Here is a 14,405-nt window from a genome sequence, read left to right as displayed (position 1 = left end):
ATGTACTTGAAGGAGTCTTGCAAACCATGAGTGGTCCCTTCATGGTTCGATGCCCTTATGCATCCAGTTGCTTCGGAAAAAAACGTCCGCTGAATAAATAATAAGTAATGCAACATTGGGCTGCTCGATTATGGAAAAAATCATAATCACTCAGAAAAAAGTACACAAAATGGTCCAAAAGAAAATGTTCAAATCTAAAATAATGTACAGATATGTATCCAGCTGTTATTCCACTTTCTATAAAAGAAAAACTTGATTATGTAAATTCTGTTATCGTCTGACGCCAAAATCTAAATCGAGTTCGGATTTTGATTAATCGCCCAGCCCTAATGCAACATCCCCACTAGTGCTGCATACTGAGACTCTCCGTCCCGGTCGGCCTGGTGTGCTCGGCGGCCCGCTTACTTGTCATCGATGCTGTTCTGGTAGTAGATGTGGAGCAGCTTGTCCTTGATCCAGGTGATCTTCTGGGCCGACTCCTTGCCGGCCTCGTGGTGCAGGCAGTACTTCTTGTAGAGCTGGGCCAGCCCCATCATGGCCTCCTTGCGGACTCGCCACTGCAGCCGGGCAAGCGGGAGAAGCGGGAGGACGGCAGGGAACCATGGGAGAGGGAGGGAGAGAGAGAAGAAGGCACATGGTATTTATAGACAAAGCCAAGACCCACAGTCTACAGTCATTGATTCATTGCGGCCCATTACAAAAGAGCCCGAAGCTCAAAGGGATAATATGATAACATATTAAGAGTTGATAAATAATCCTTATGCCTCCCACGTTGGGAACCAGGGCTAACGGAAAGCACTTAAGAGTGGACTGTCAATACGCTGCACTCAAGTAGCGGAAACACTTCCTCCGATCCCTGAATAGATCAGTGTGAGAACACGGGGGGGGGGGGGGGGGGGGGTGAGTGACTCATGTGGGTGAGTCGACGCCGGCGCCTCACCCTCTTGTCCAGGGTCCTCTCCCGGACGAAGCCCAGCAGCTGGTCGTTGACCAGGTTCAGGTCCTTCTTCCCGGCGTTGATGATGGTGACGATGACGTCGTGGCGGATGGCTTCCTCCGGGTCATGTGAGCGCACCTTCAGGTACTCTGATTGGACGGGGCAAAGAGACACCGTTTAATCGACCCCGGAGCTCACAGAACCACCAAGGGTTGAGAGAAGAATGCATCGTGGGATTTTTTTATTGCCAATACTACTCCGTTTTGAGAGTACTCAAGAGATGTTAAATCCCAAATAAATGAAAATATACCGTATCCTAGGCTAATCAAAACTTTGTTTTACCAAGTCTCGCCTGAGAAACAATGTGGCAGCATTAAACACAACAATTTCACCCGACATGATTTCACAATTAAATTACCGAAATTAATTACTACTACTACTAATCATTGTTATTCTCCTGTACTTCCAAAATGGAGATGGTGATTGCAGTGCGACGTTGCAATGCCCTATAGCCCTATAGCAAGCTCAGGATGGAAGAGAGTCATGCACACACAAACACACACCTGTGAGGTCTTTGGCCAGGTCTGGGTGGTTCATGAGGCAGTGGCTAGCAAACTTGACACACTCCAGACGAACAGGGACATGGATGTCATTGAACCTGCAGAGGAATACGTAGAAGCATGTCAAAAACATATCCATATCCGATAATAACCAGCCGCTAACATAAACACACTGAATCTAAATAAGTATAATAATATATATAGATATATATAATAATATAAGTACTAAATAAATATATGTTAGGAAATCTAAAACATACAATGTAACACATTCCTGTAAGTAAGCATAGTAAGTTATACGTGTGTGTGTGCGTGCGTGCGTGCGTGCGTGCGCGTGCGTGCGTGGTCTCACCGTCCTAGGAAGCATTGCCAGAGGGGTCTGTTCTGTGTGGCCAGCTCCGAGTCTTTGGCCCCAAACAATTTAGCGAGCAAGCGTACCACGGCTAGACGCTCCTCACCGTCATTGCTCTAAGAAGGAGGATAATACGGACGTCACATACGGTACACATCAGTGTTGGGAACGCTAATTTAAGAAAGTAATTAGTTATAGTTACTCACTACTTGTTCCAAAAAGTAACTGAGTTAGTAACTGAATTACTCTATAATAAAAGTAACTTGTTACAGCTTAAATAACGGCGTTACTTTACGCCGTTCTTTTAAACGGCATTATTACCAACACTGGTACACAAACAGTACATAACAAGCCAGTGACACAATGGCCACACTCCAACAACTTTAAAGATAATGCAATGCAAGCTCTTCGTAAAATGAAATAACTATGATATAACTATAACTGTAGCTACAACTCCTGCCTCTAGAGGCTGCCAAAGGGAAGCCTTAGATAGTGCAGCTTTAAATAGCTCTCTGAATGGGTCGAAGTAAAAATGAAACAGACCCTCAAAAAGCCAGTGTGCTCATGTCATATGAAGCAGTGTTACCTTGAGTTTGAACTCCAGCTGAGGCATTACGGAGGTCAGCAACAAGGGGTCAATGGCAAACAGTTCCTGGATCAGGTCAAACACGTGCTCCGATAGGTCACTGACGGACGACTTGCCCATCACGAGAACCTGGTTGAAGAACTGAGGGGAAAGGTACAAACTAATTAAAAGACATTCATCTTGACACACAGTAAGATAATAAGATGGTTTGAATAAAGTGATTTGATGTTTTCCTGTGACTTTGGTTGACGTCTTTAAACGCGCGAGCAGACATTGAAGAAAATTGTTTATTAACAGAAATAGTGGCAGTGGTGCATCTGGTGTTGGTTTCTCTAATCCTGTTTCCTGGGACGTGGACTAGCCAATGGGCTGGGTAAACACAGAGGAGGGAGTGTCCCGGACACCACGGTAGGACTCCAGGCCGTACTCACATTAGCGATGCAGGTCTCGATGGTCTGAACGGTCCTCTTCAGCAGCGTCTTGGCCAGGTCGTACGCCTGCTTGTTCAGGTTCTGCGGTGGAAAGGAAGGTACCGGTGAGTGCCTCTGATCCTGTGTGTGCATGTGGACGTTTGGCAAAGCGCCTTGACAGTGCGGGTGAAGGACTACAAGCAATCACAATTAAATGGGTAGCCATCCATTTATTAGGGCGTCAACGCCCTCTGCAATGCAGGGTTGCATCTCGAACCCTAAACACATTGCGTTGACATCCTCTCCCAGGTACTGCCACAACAGCGCTTTTGGAAGAGTCAAATCAATATCTCAATCCAGACCTATTAATTATCAATACAGCTGACGGCGATGTATCCCGTTTCCTCATCGTTTGTGTCCGCCTTTGGGTCGATATAGCAAAGGTCTAGAAAAACCTTGATTCCAGTCTCAGCTTTCATACGGTACTCCATCTCATAAAGTCCTTGTGCCGTGTTTGAGACAAACACCCTCCTGGGAGACCTTGGGTGCCAAGGAACCGGGACTGAGGGTTCAGGGCTGTAACCCACGATCGTTTTCATCGTCTATTAATCTAACGCCTATTATTCAACGAACAATTGAGTCCGTCTTGAATAAAAACAGATGCCAACGAGTTACCAGAGCCCACAGAGATTAAATGTGCCTTTTCTGTCAAGCAGCCAAGAAAAACAAAACTATTTATTTCTTAAGAATCCTTATTTGTATTGAACGTCAACATTAAGCAGCCCGTTTTATCTGCGCTTGATGAATTCTGGAATGCCCACCTTATGTGCAGGAATGAGGTTTATAAGGATGGTGTCCAGCAGCTCCTGTGTGACGCCGTCTCCCTCCGTGATGATAGAACTCATCAGGTCCATCATGTGCATCTGCACCTTCTGATTATGGCTGTTACTGTGAGGACAGGCATACGTTTTAGACCAGTCTACCGTAATAGGCTTAGGAAAGCAACAGTTACGACGCCCAAGGTACTAATGGGATTCTTGTGAAATCCTTACAATTCTAACCAACGCACGTGCATAAAAGAAATTGCATGCAAATTCTTCCCTAGTTCATGATGAAAACAGATTTAAATATTTCTCATTCAATTCTATATATACACTTAGTATGAAACCAAAGAGTTGAACAAAAGTTTTTATTTTAAGTACAAAGGGTGCTTACTTGATGACTGAGAAGAGTGTTTTGAAAAGCTGGATGAAGATCTCATTGCAGTCCTCCAGCTCAAAACAGATGTTGTATGACTTCACCCAAGCCAGGTTCTGCAGAAGAACACAAAGATGGGGAAGATAACTAACCTTACTCCTCCACACAAACAAACCCTCCTTTCCTCACACTACCCCGGTACAGAGGCCTGCCTCTCATTACCTCCAGCAGGTAGAAGTATCTGTTGAACTGGGGGCTCTTGGTGTCTTCCAGGCCCTTGAGCTGTCTGGTGATGAACAGAAAGATATCCTACCGAGATGGAGACATAGAATAGGAATTGAACAGAACATTTCATCAACTTCATTTCTGAGCTGTAGGTTGCTCACTTCAGAAGCACATTTGGTTTCAGTCTTCAGAAGAAGCGCTTTGTTCAACAGATGGGATGAGGAGGTCAGCCGGCACTTTGACAGCGACCCGCTGCACTTCATGGTCGACATTAGTCAGAGAACCATTATATAACAAAAACCAAATGAATGACCTTTACAGCGATCGACAGCAGGCACCAAGTCCTTGCCAACCCAAACCCCACTGGGGTTCTGTGCTCTAACGCATGGCAGCTGGGAGAGGCTGTGTCACCTTGAGTTAGGGCTGGGCGATTAACCCAATTTTGATAGCGATTTTAGCGTCACACAATCACAAAATTAACATAATCATCTTTATTTATTTTTTTATGTTTTATAGAAAGGGCAGAACAGCTGGATATATATCTGTATATTATTTTAGATTGGAACAATTTCTTTTTTACCGTTTTGTGTATTTTTTTAAGGCGGAAATTCAAAGTTCTCAGTTACAATGTTATTTTTTCCGGGAGAGGCATGCTGATAAATACAACACGTTTTCAAACTCAAAAAATAATCGTTTGAAAAATCGTGATTTCAATATAGATTTTCAATACAAAACAATCGTGATTATGATTTTTTTCCCCATAATCGAGCAGCCCCTACCTTGAGTTTGTCGTGGGACGTGTACGGGGCCTCCGGCGCGTATATCCTGAAGATGTCCGCCAGGCAGCAGGCCACCAGCAGACGCACGTCCTTGTTGGGATTCCTGAGGAAGAACTCTGAGGCCAGGTGCAGCGCCAGGTCCAGATACTGCTGCTTCTCCTCCTCAGAGTCCTGGTCCATGTCCATGTAGGTCTTCACCACCATCTGGGGAGAGCCAGCCACAAAGACAGAAAGAGAGCGAGAGAGACAGAGGGTGAGGTGTATGTGTGAACCGGCAAATAATGTAGAGAACATTATTATCTGAGTATTTCAGGATGGAGATCAATGGCCCGTTTGGTTTGTTTTGAGAAATGGTTGTTAATGTTGTTTGTGAATTACAAAGCTCTGGCTAAGAACAGAGCTCAATAATGTACTTGCCAATGGGGGGGGGGGGGGGGAATTGATTTGTGAGAAACAAGGAAATACAAATTCACCATAATCAATTGTGCACAAATGCTCTGTTTGGTAGCAAATGAAGTGACTAGGTATGATAGTAACATATTACGGCTATAATACGCCTCTTCATGCAGTCTCCTCTTAAGGTACAAAGTGGAATAAAGGGGGAAGGTAAAGGCCAAATTAAGTTAATATCTCTGCAATAAACGTCACTGACCAACTGTTTTTCCTACACATTGTCACAATCTTGTTCATTTTGGAATGTTAAACCAATTATCGTAAATGTTGCACCTTTAAAGTCCTCACAACATAACGTTGAACAATGATATATCTACAGTGACCCAATAGGCCATAAGAGGATTACTTTAGTTTCTGAGAGTGACAATACAGATTTATATTTACTCGTTTTAGACCAATCATCTCAAGAGAGCTTGAACAAGCAATGAACGATGGGAAGGCACATGCACCAGCATTGGGTGCTTAAGAAGAACCATTGAACTAGATGGAATTACCTCACAATCCTAAACCTTGTTTCCACCAAAATTACCTGGAACTTCCATTCCCAAGTGCTACATTGCTCCGTTCTCTGCGCTTCCACCGTGGTCTAAAGACCCCGAAGTTTAAGCAAATGAAAGCCCCTTTACATCAGGCACAAAACGAATGGAGCACATGAGAAATCAATAAATACTATGAGAAAAAAACAACTTTCATCAAAAATATCCTATATATTAAGAGGATTATGGAGTTCGATTTTAAATCCAAGTGTAAAACACTGTAGTGAAGCACATTTTGCGGTTGAGGGCGATTATATTAAGTGGGTGTGCATCAGTGGAGGCTTCTCCATTGAGGAGAGGGAGGAAGATCCTCCCTAACATTGTTGAGAATAAAAAATTTAGATCGCCAAGACTACTGTAATGAATTAATGCCCATAAGCAGGACCCCTGGCTGTGGAACCGCCCGGTGGGAGGAGTTCCCCTCAAGTCTAGGCTACGAGGACCAAAGAACCCGCTCAGTCATATGCCTTCTTTCCACCGAGCGGTGCGCTACTGTTCGTTGTGGTACAGTGCGGCTCTGTTTGCTTATATTGGCGTTTCCTTTGCCCGCGGCCGGGCTGCCCGTGGCCGAGCTGCGGAGCCCGCGAGGAGGATTGACTTGATCTACAAATGAAGTCCCTCAATCTTAATTGGCTTATCACCATGACTAACATTCTGAAACATCCATTAACATCCACCTCTGCCTCCAACAATGTTAGGCTTACAGCCCATGTTAATAGTTTTGAAATATTGTTCTTGTTGTTACTCGGACCGTTCTGTTAGATATTGTGGAAAGGATGTTAGCGAATGATTCAAAGCATGATGCATTTTAAATGGCATCACTTTCGGTCTTGTGTCTTCATTTTTCTTAAAACAATTGTAGATGAAAATAAACGTAGCCAAATTACAACCAATAGCTTCAGTCATTGAGGGCAACAATAGGCCGAGTTTTTTTATTTACTTTTACAAATCAAGAGTAGGCCTGATTTGACTAATTGGCTTTGCATCCTTTCCTTCTGCCCTTGTAGTCCAAGACATGCTGCCCACCAGCTTTCAAAGTATAATGCTGCCACTGGTTCATTGCATCAATTCACATAATTATCCCTCCCTACTATTTTGTAGTTCACCAAAACAGTCCTGAAACAACTTGGGTCTCACATTCTTATGCCACCATACACCAACAGTTCAAGCAGGCCAATGGAAACCAAGCGTGCAGTCCTTCCTCCCTCACTTTAAAATCCACTAGCCGCCACTGGTGTGCATACCCGCAAACTAAAAGTAGGAAGTTGGCCGGTTAAACAAAAACTGTTGCCATACAACCGTAATTTTATCAAAAGCAATCTATATTCTAAACAGCAGTGCAAGTAAACGTTGGTCTTTGAATCGAATTCTATCTAGACAAATTATCAATGCATACAACAAATATCATATTAGTGTTGCACGGTATATCGATACTAGAGAGGTATCACGATACCCTCACGCAAAAAACGATACGCAATTTTTTTTTGTATCGATACCAAAAAAAAAAAAAAAAGAGAAAATATGAAAACAAAAAAATACTTTGAACGAAAGGACTTGCACACAAGCAGCATCAACTCTCAGTCATACTCCTTGCACGCAGGGGCTAGTCAGTGGGCGGGCCCCTCAGCTCGCACACAGCAGCAGCAGAAAGTTCACTCTCATCCAAGAGTGGATGAGAGTGAGACGCAACGAGATGGCGACAGGTTCGGAAGCGCTTGCCGACAGTCCTCGGCTTGTGGAGAAAAAGACGGGAGAAATGAAATACGGAGTGTACCGGTATATAACGAATCAGAAGTGAATAGATCGATTCCTTTCATGCATTCCAAATGTACTGTATATATGGCATTTACAAAAATGGTAGAGCGAACCGGACCCCGACGGGAAGCAGAGGTGTCTTGCATCGCCCTGAAGGGTATTATTTTCGATAATGACCGGCGACGTTCTATACATTATCCCGCTTATTACACGGCTCCTTGCCAAAACTAAACAATATCTTCACACGTGTGTCTTTTTACAATTTCCATTCGTAGTGTTGATCAGCAGAGAAATAGTCCGCCAGAGACGTTGACGTCGCTTAGCAACCGGACACCCTGGGTTTGATAAATTACCGGATTACTCGTGGAGTAATAAGAAAGACGTGAATCAGGCAAAAAATCCACTTTTCTTGACAGCGGTGTAGTTCGGTGTGCATAAATGTACCGACGGACCAATTGCGAACTACTGCAGCTGCCATCTCCAAGTTAAAAAGTAGCCGCACCCACCCATAACCAAATCTGAATAAGTGCATGTAGATTATATCGGACTACACCACCTTTTCTATTCCGCATGGAATTCTATTCCGATATGTTGTTAAACCTTCGACAAATATATTTATTGTAAGTCGCTATGGATAAAAGACTCTGCTAATTGCCCTAAATATAAACGTAATAACGATATTAATAATAGGTGTATGGATGTAGATAACCACTATCGATGCAATAAGAGGACTGTGATTTAATGCATGTTGAAGTGAACAAAAAACTGTTGATTTGCGGCCGCAATTGTAAATGGCCCAAATTAAATGCTTAATAATAAAATGAACAATCTGAGATGTTCAGCGCTGCAAGCCCATCCCCCAAAGTCCCTTTACTTTGGAAAGTACAACACCCTCTGAGCAGGGACTTTTCTGTAACTTAATTTAGACCCTGGTGCCCTCAAAGGTTCCCAGAAACGTGTCTCTATAGGGAGGGAAGAAAATTCTCATTCCACCTTTGGCTGCAATACCACTGAGAAAAAGTCTGAAAAAGGAAAGCCAGAAAGTGCATAATCTCGTATCAATCTCGTGGGAAGATCAGAGGGACGCAGTGAGATGTATAGGCCTGTATGGCCTTTGAATTTCAAAAGAAGCTATGCCTATATAGCGCAGCTTTAGGACGCTAGATAAGCAATGGCTTGACAAAGTATTGCCGAGACTGCATTTGTGACACTGGTAAATTTTTAGGTTTTAAATTGCAAGTTATATACTCCAGGGCTCAATTGGATTCAGATCCTCCTGATCTGAATCCAGCAGCCTATATATTCAAGCAGTCATTGGTTCTCGTGTCAACTCGTATTGCTTTGAGTGAATCCACGGTTTAAGCCGCTTACCTGCAACAATGCATTATGCACTTAATCAGTCAAATTAAACCGATTCAAAGCAGCAGTGTTATCTATTTTTGTGTTTTTTACGCCTGGGGTCAATAAAAGTACATGGGACGGGGGTTACGGATGTGCACATCAGTGAGTAGTCATTATGTTACAGACACGCTTTCAGAGGGGATTGCGCTCTCCCATTTGGGCGGGGTGCTTTCTTATTAATGACTGAAGGCAACTTTCCTTAAAGCTGTCACCACTAAGAAGACAACATCAGCTGTGTATGAAGTACCCTTTCAATTTTGAACCAATAGACATTTTTGCTATACATTTTTATATTGTATGACAGTGGAATGAAGCCAAAATGATGTGGCTCATTGTAATTTGATGGTGACTTTAAAATGCGAAGAATTATGTTCAGAGACAAGAAACGCAGCTGCTGTACGGTACGAGGGAAAACAGAAAGAGCATTGTAGTTGTTTAGCTTTAGCAAGCCTTTACCATCTAGTTTTTGTTCAGGGGTTGAACAGTGACTGGTAGCAGTTGAACATTGTGTACATAATCTAAAACTCATTTTCTGTGTAAACACTAGCTGTTGACAGAACGAAAAGAGCCAGACGGGACTTGGATCAAAGGTATAGCAGCATTCAATGTTGTGTTATGCCACAATATTCAAATGACGTCCGACTAATGAAGAAGCATAAAACGTTCTCATTAGTATGGCATCTCTAGAAAAGCAGCACCCCTTATTTTGGCACCACATTATAGTCACACATTAGTTAATACAGTGTGTGTGTGGTGGTTAGTACTAGTAGTCCTTGTTATATATAAAAAATTAAATATATACGACAGTGAGAGCGAGAGGAGCTGTTGCCAAGGACAGAAGCATTCCCTCAACAGCAAGCCAGCAGAGTGGGGGGACGGGCACAGAGACCTGGCCTGCTCTCCACACACCCACAGGTGAAACCTCTCCAAACAGACAACCCATTGACACCGGCCCGATTAACATCTTTCAGTGTATCCAACTGACAGGGACAGTGCAGGGAAAGTGGCGGATAATCTAAAGATGGATCCAAACACCAAGCATGACCCATGGTCATTTGCCAGATTATCTCACAACACTGAGAGGTTAATAGTGGATCCATGCTTGAAGGTGTTCTTTTTTGCTGTCGTTTTAAACATGGCAATATAATAGTCTTATATAATCTTCAACAAAGTAATGTTCTATCACTGTTTTCTGAAATAAGAATGTCACAGGAGCAAAATCCTTTCCCTGTGAACATTTTACTCTACTCCCAACGCTGGGGTCGATCTTTTGGTTACGTCAAAGTGCCTTTAAGTCTGACCCTCGACGTCACGACAACGGGACACTGTCTGGGCAGCGGTTGACGTTGATGGGGGCGCCCGAGAGAGCTGGGTCAGTTAAAGTAAACCACTGCAGAGTGGCAAATACAAAAACAGGTAAAAAATTAAGAAAAAGTATCACATAGTTGCCGTGGTTCGTTGCCATGGGGACAACACTCCCTCCCTCCCTCCCTCATTCCTAGAACTCTCAACCCAAAAAAACAAAAGGAGAAAAAAAGCTCAGTTGGAATCTGGGGGGGGGGGGGGGGGGGGGGGGTTCACTTACACTTTAAAGACCACAATGGCCCCAACACAGCACAAAAAGGAAACATACACAACACCACATTGTTGATACATTATCAAACACGATCATATGAATGTTCTTGTTCAGTAACAATTACAGGTCATACACAATACGGTATGAAGAACCCCATCAAAACTTTTCCATAGCTCTTCCATTGCAATCTTCTCCATTGCAAAAGCACAGCAGAGCCGTGTAGATGTGTGGGGGAGGTCTACTGTCGTGCCACGAGCAGAACATAGGGCCTTACTTGTGTATACTGCTGCTCATTGATGTTCGGTTATTTTTGTTCTGCCTCGTCACACTCAGACCATTCTCTCCCGCGTTCTGCTCTCCGCTGTGGCAGCCAGAACAACATCACTGTGGTCTGCATCTTTCCTGACACGGGTCGTTTGTTGTTTCCGATAGCTCGGCCACATTTGAACAGTGGCTTTCGACAGTTCTTGACGCCGTTCGCGTCTGCATCTTACTCGTTATCACTTGTTGCACTTTCTACCCTCTTGCTACACTTACCTTCAGCAGTATATAGAGATTCATAATTGCATAAATACAGCTTTAAATGCCACCCTGTCACTTTGGTACTTGATATTACAAGCTGAGGAAGAGGAACCATTGCCCTACTCCAACCTTAAATGTCTGTAATTACAGACCAGAAAAATCAAAAAGCTGAGATTACATCAGGGATTTAGAGCTAGAGGGGTCACTTCTACTTGAAATGCTGTCAAGTCAAGCAGAGTTCATACAGCGATGGTGAGTCACTCACGTTATTAGAGAAAGAGAAACCAGGGTAATGGTGGTGCTCAAAGGGTGCTGGCAATCGCATTACAAGACATAACTGCCGGTAACTTGTTTAAAACAACAGGTCTCCATTTACTTGCGGCAGTTAAGATAGTGGGTTTCACTGCAATACTTCTTAATGCAACATACCTCATTATTGGTTCACGTTCATGTTACCACGTTCAACTTTTTGAGCATAATCCAAAAATATGTGTTTTAGGCCCAATCCCATTGTCACCCCTTACCCCTTCCCCCTACCCCTACCCCTTGTTTTAAAGGGAAGGGGTACCCTTGACCCTTCCCCCTTCAAAACAAGGGGGAGGGGGAAGGGGAAGGGGTAAGGGGTAGAAATGGGATTGGGCTTACTCTCATTTGGAATAGATGTGGATGCGAAGGAAACATGAATGTGGACACTGGACATCGCCATCTATATTCTCAGCATTCAATGCTGAAGAACAATACAAAATATAAAATCTTCCCTTTAAAGAATATTTGTCTCACAATGCATATAGGTGGTTGCAAAATAACCAAATCCAGGAGGATACAATTGCTAGCAATTGCTTAGATAATGAAGTGGATCAAAACAACAAATGGTGGTAAAGATTAAACATACATGTTCCACCCTTCAGCAAATTATACTGGCTTGAAACTAGAAAAACAACAAACTAAACTACAACAATGGTGGTAAAGAATAATCCTGCATGTTATATCGTTCAGCAACTGATAATATCTTGAATCTAGAAGTACAACATACTACACAAACAACAACAACTCAACAAGCACAAGCTGCGTCCTGATTGGTCGCCCTGTGTGTCCATGTGGGAAAACACTTGAACATTCAACGCATGTGAATAACAAATACCATTTGGAAGATTAGGCTTGTTCATCCAAGTCCATCATTCAGAAGTATATTTTCGGCAAATGGACCAACCTTCATAATTACTTAATATAAAAAAAGAGCAGTCTGCAAACTCAGCATGGGATTCAGAATGAAAAACACGCTGCATCCATACAAGGTTCAGACTGTGGTAAATTGTTTCATGTTGTAAACAACAGAGTCCTGAAACTATCCTATTTTTGAGTCTTGTAAAAACGAGTGACAACTTTCCCCATGATACAAGAATGCAGGCCTTTGAGTGATTGCATGGGGTCAGCAGGTGCCACGGTTTCTCTGTGAACTTCCAGGCTGACCCTACAGGGGACACATCACCTCTTGTGTTTATATTGGATGAAGATATTGACCAAAACTCCTTCCATCTTTGGTAGAACCATTGCCACATGATTCGTGCCCACATTGATGTAAAGCAACAGGAGATAAAAATAAAAATAGACATGTTTGGAAAACAACTGACAGCAGGATGGTCACAAGGATGGATTCTACCAAGCAAAGCAGTTGTCGTGTCGCATACTGTGTTTCAATGTGCTTTTGTGAAGTTTGTGGCAGAGAAAAGAAAGTTCCATACACAAGCAATACTTTGGAGCTGGAGTAAACCAGTTGTTGGCAACAGTTTTGTCTTGTTCAAGCTCTTTCCCGTAACAGGACAAAATGACTTGCCTTTTTTTTTTTACAGGTCTGGGCTAGATTTAACTATCTGCTTGTGCCATAGACATCTTAAATGTACACCTCATAAAACACTGTTCGATGTAGGTTGATATGCATTGCATCTGATTAACACGTTTAATCATTCACCATTTATATAAATAACATGCACTTCTATAGAATATAAATGTCTTCATGGAACAAAAGGTGTGAAATCCATACAGAGCCGAACGCAATAGAAGGTGTAGGTGAGATCGTGCATGTAAATAAATTGGCAACAGGGTATTGACATCTCATGGGTGCATCTGGAAACTTTGGTGAAACAGTGATAGGTTGGTGCTTGACTTGTAGCAGACACACAGAGAGTTGTTAACTTACCTTTAACCGTTTGACCATTTCATCGTTACTGATTTTATCCGTAATCTCTTTTACTCCCGGTGGGTAGACAATTTTCCCGTCCCCCGCCGGTTTCTGCTGTGGTGGAAACTCCATGCTTGTTTGTGTATATTCCAGACGGTCTTCTACTGGCCTCTATGGGTCAGAAAACAAAAGTTCACGACAACAAACCTATCCCACTTCACCAAATCCTTATTTGCAAAGAAGTAGTAATATCCAATGTGCATTTTCTCGTAATAACGCCAAATACACAGTTCCACATAATACAATCTCGAGCGATAGAAAGTGTTGGAACGAAGCTAAAATAAAACTAGTATTGTACGTATGTCCCCATGCTAACGTAGATAGCTCGATATAAACTCAACGCTCACGTTAACAAACACCATTAAGGTACACAAACCAGAACGCCAGTTTAGTTCAGCACAAGCACTCGAACAGTGTCCTCGGATAAAACCTCACACTACCAAACATTTAGCCAATAAGACGGCCAGTGAGCTAGCTGCATTGAAATTGTAAGCGATTTTGCGGGAGTGTTACACAGTAGAGTAGCAGATGATGCTAGCTACCTAGCGGCTAGTCGCCACAGCTAACTGGTTAGCATACATGGTGGCCTAGGCCGCGAGCTCTCCACAGATCCCCATCACACCGAGCCCTGCCGCTACAACGCTAGGACGGAGTACAACTTAAGTATACGAACTGGGATTGAGAAAACTCCTCTCTTGGTTCAATCGTGCAGTTTCTGGCCAAAACCGTCACTTTGTTCAGCAGGAGCATTTACCTAATTTACTTGTTTCTGTCTTTTTTCAACTTCAACACATCGCTTCCTGCCGCCGCTAGTTTACAGGCACATACTGCTACCGTCCTCCCGGAGCCCTCATCTGACCAACAACTTGTCCCTACG

General features: G+C 43.2%; 1 protein-coding gene across 7 annotated transcripts in view; it reads right to left on the bottom strand.

Moving 5' to 3' along the window:
• pds5a (PDS5 cohesin associated factor A) overlaps positions 1-14,405 on the bottom strand; it is a 28,666-nt gene that overhangs the window by 14,022 nt on the left and 239 nt on the right. For 2 of the 7 annotated variants that reach the window (XM_060048051.1, XM_060048056.1), the window contains exons 1-12: positions 13,876-14,076; positions 13,487-13,639; positions 5,047-5,250; positions 4,265-4,351; positions 4,061-4,158; positions 3,667-3,793; positions 2,867-2,947; positions 2,436-2,576; positions 1,850-1,965; positions 1,501-1,595; positions 941-1,086; positions 406-557 (exon numbers count right to left, since the gene is read on the bottom strand). In XM_060048051.1, coding sequence (XP_059904034.1) covers positions 406-557; positions 941-1,086; positions 1,501-1,595; positions 1,850-1,965; positions 2,436-2,576; positions 2,867-2,947; positions 3,667-3,793; positions 4,061-4,158; positions 4,265-4,351; positions 5,047-5,250; positions 13,487-13,639; positions 13,876-13,890 — 1,415 coding nt within the window. In that variant the 5' untranslated portion in view covers positions 13,891-14,076. Of the gene's footprint in view, positions 1-405; positions 558-940; positions 1,087-1,500; positions 1,596-1,849; positions 1,966-2,435; positions 2,577-2,866; positions 2,948-3,666; positions 3,794-4,060; positions 4,159-4,264; positions 4,352-5,046; positions 5,251-13,486; positions 13,640-13,875; positions 14,077-14,201; positions 14,378-14,405 lie in introns of those variants that run through there. The other 5 variants (XM_060048049.1, XM_060048052.1, XM_060048054.1 and 2 more) reach the window with 4 other exon arrangements.

This window comes from Gadus macrocephalus, chromosome 3 (genome assembly GCF_031168955.1).
Source record: "Gadus macrocephalus chromosome 3, ASM3116895v1".
Taxonomy (NCBI): Eukaryota; Metazoa; Chordata; class Actinopteri; order Gadiformes; family Gadidae; genus Gadus; species Gadus macrocephalus.
This window is presented reverse-complemented; position numbering and strand designations above follow the sequence as displayed.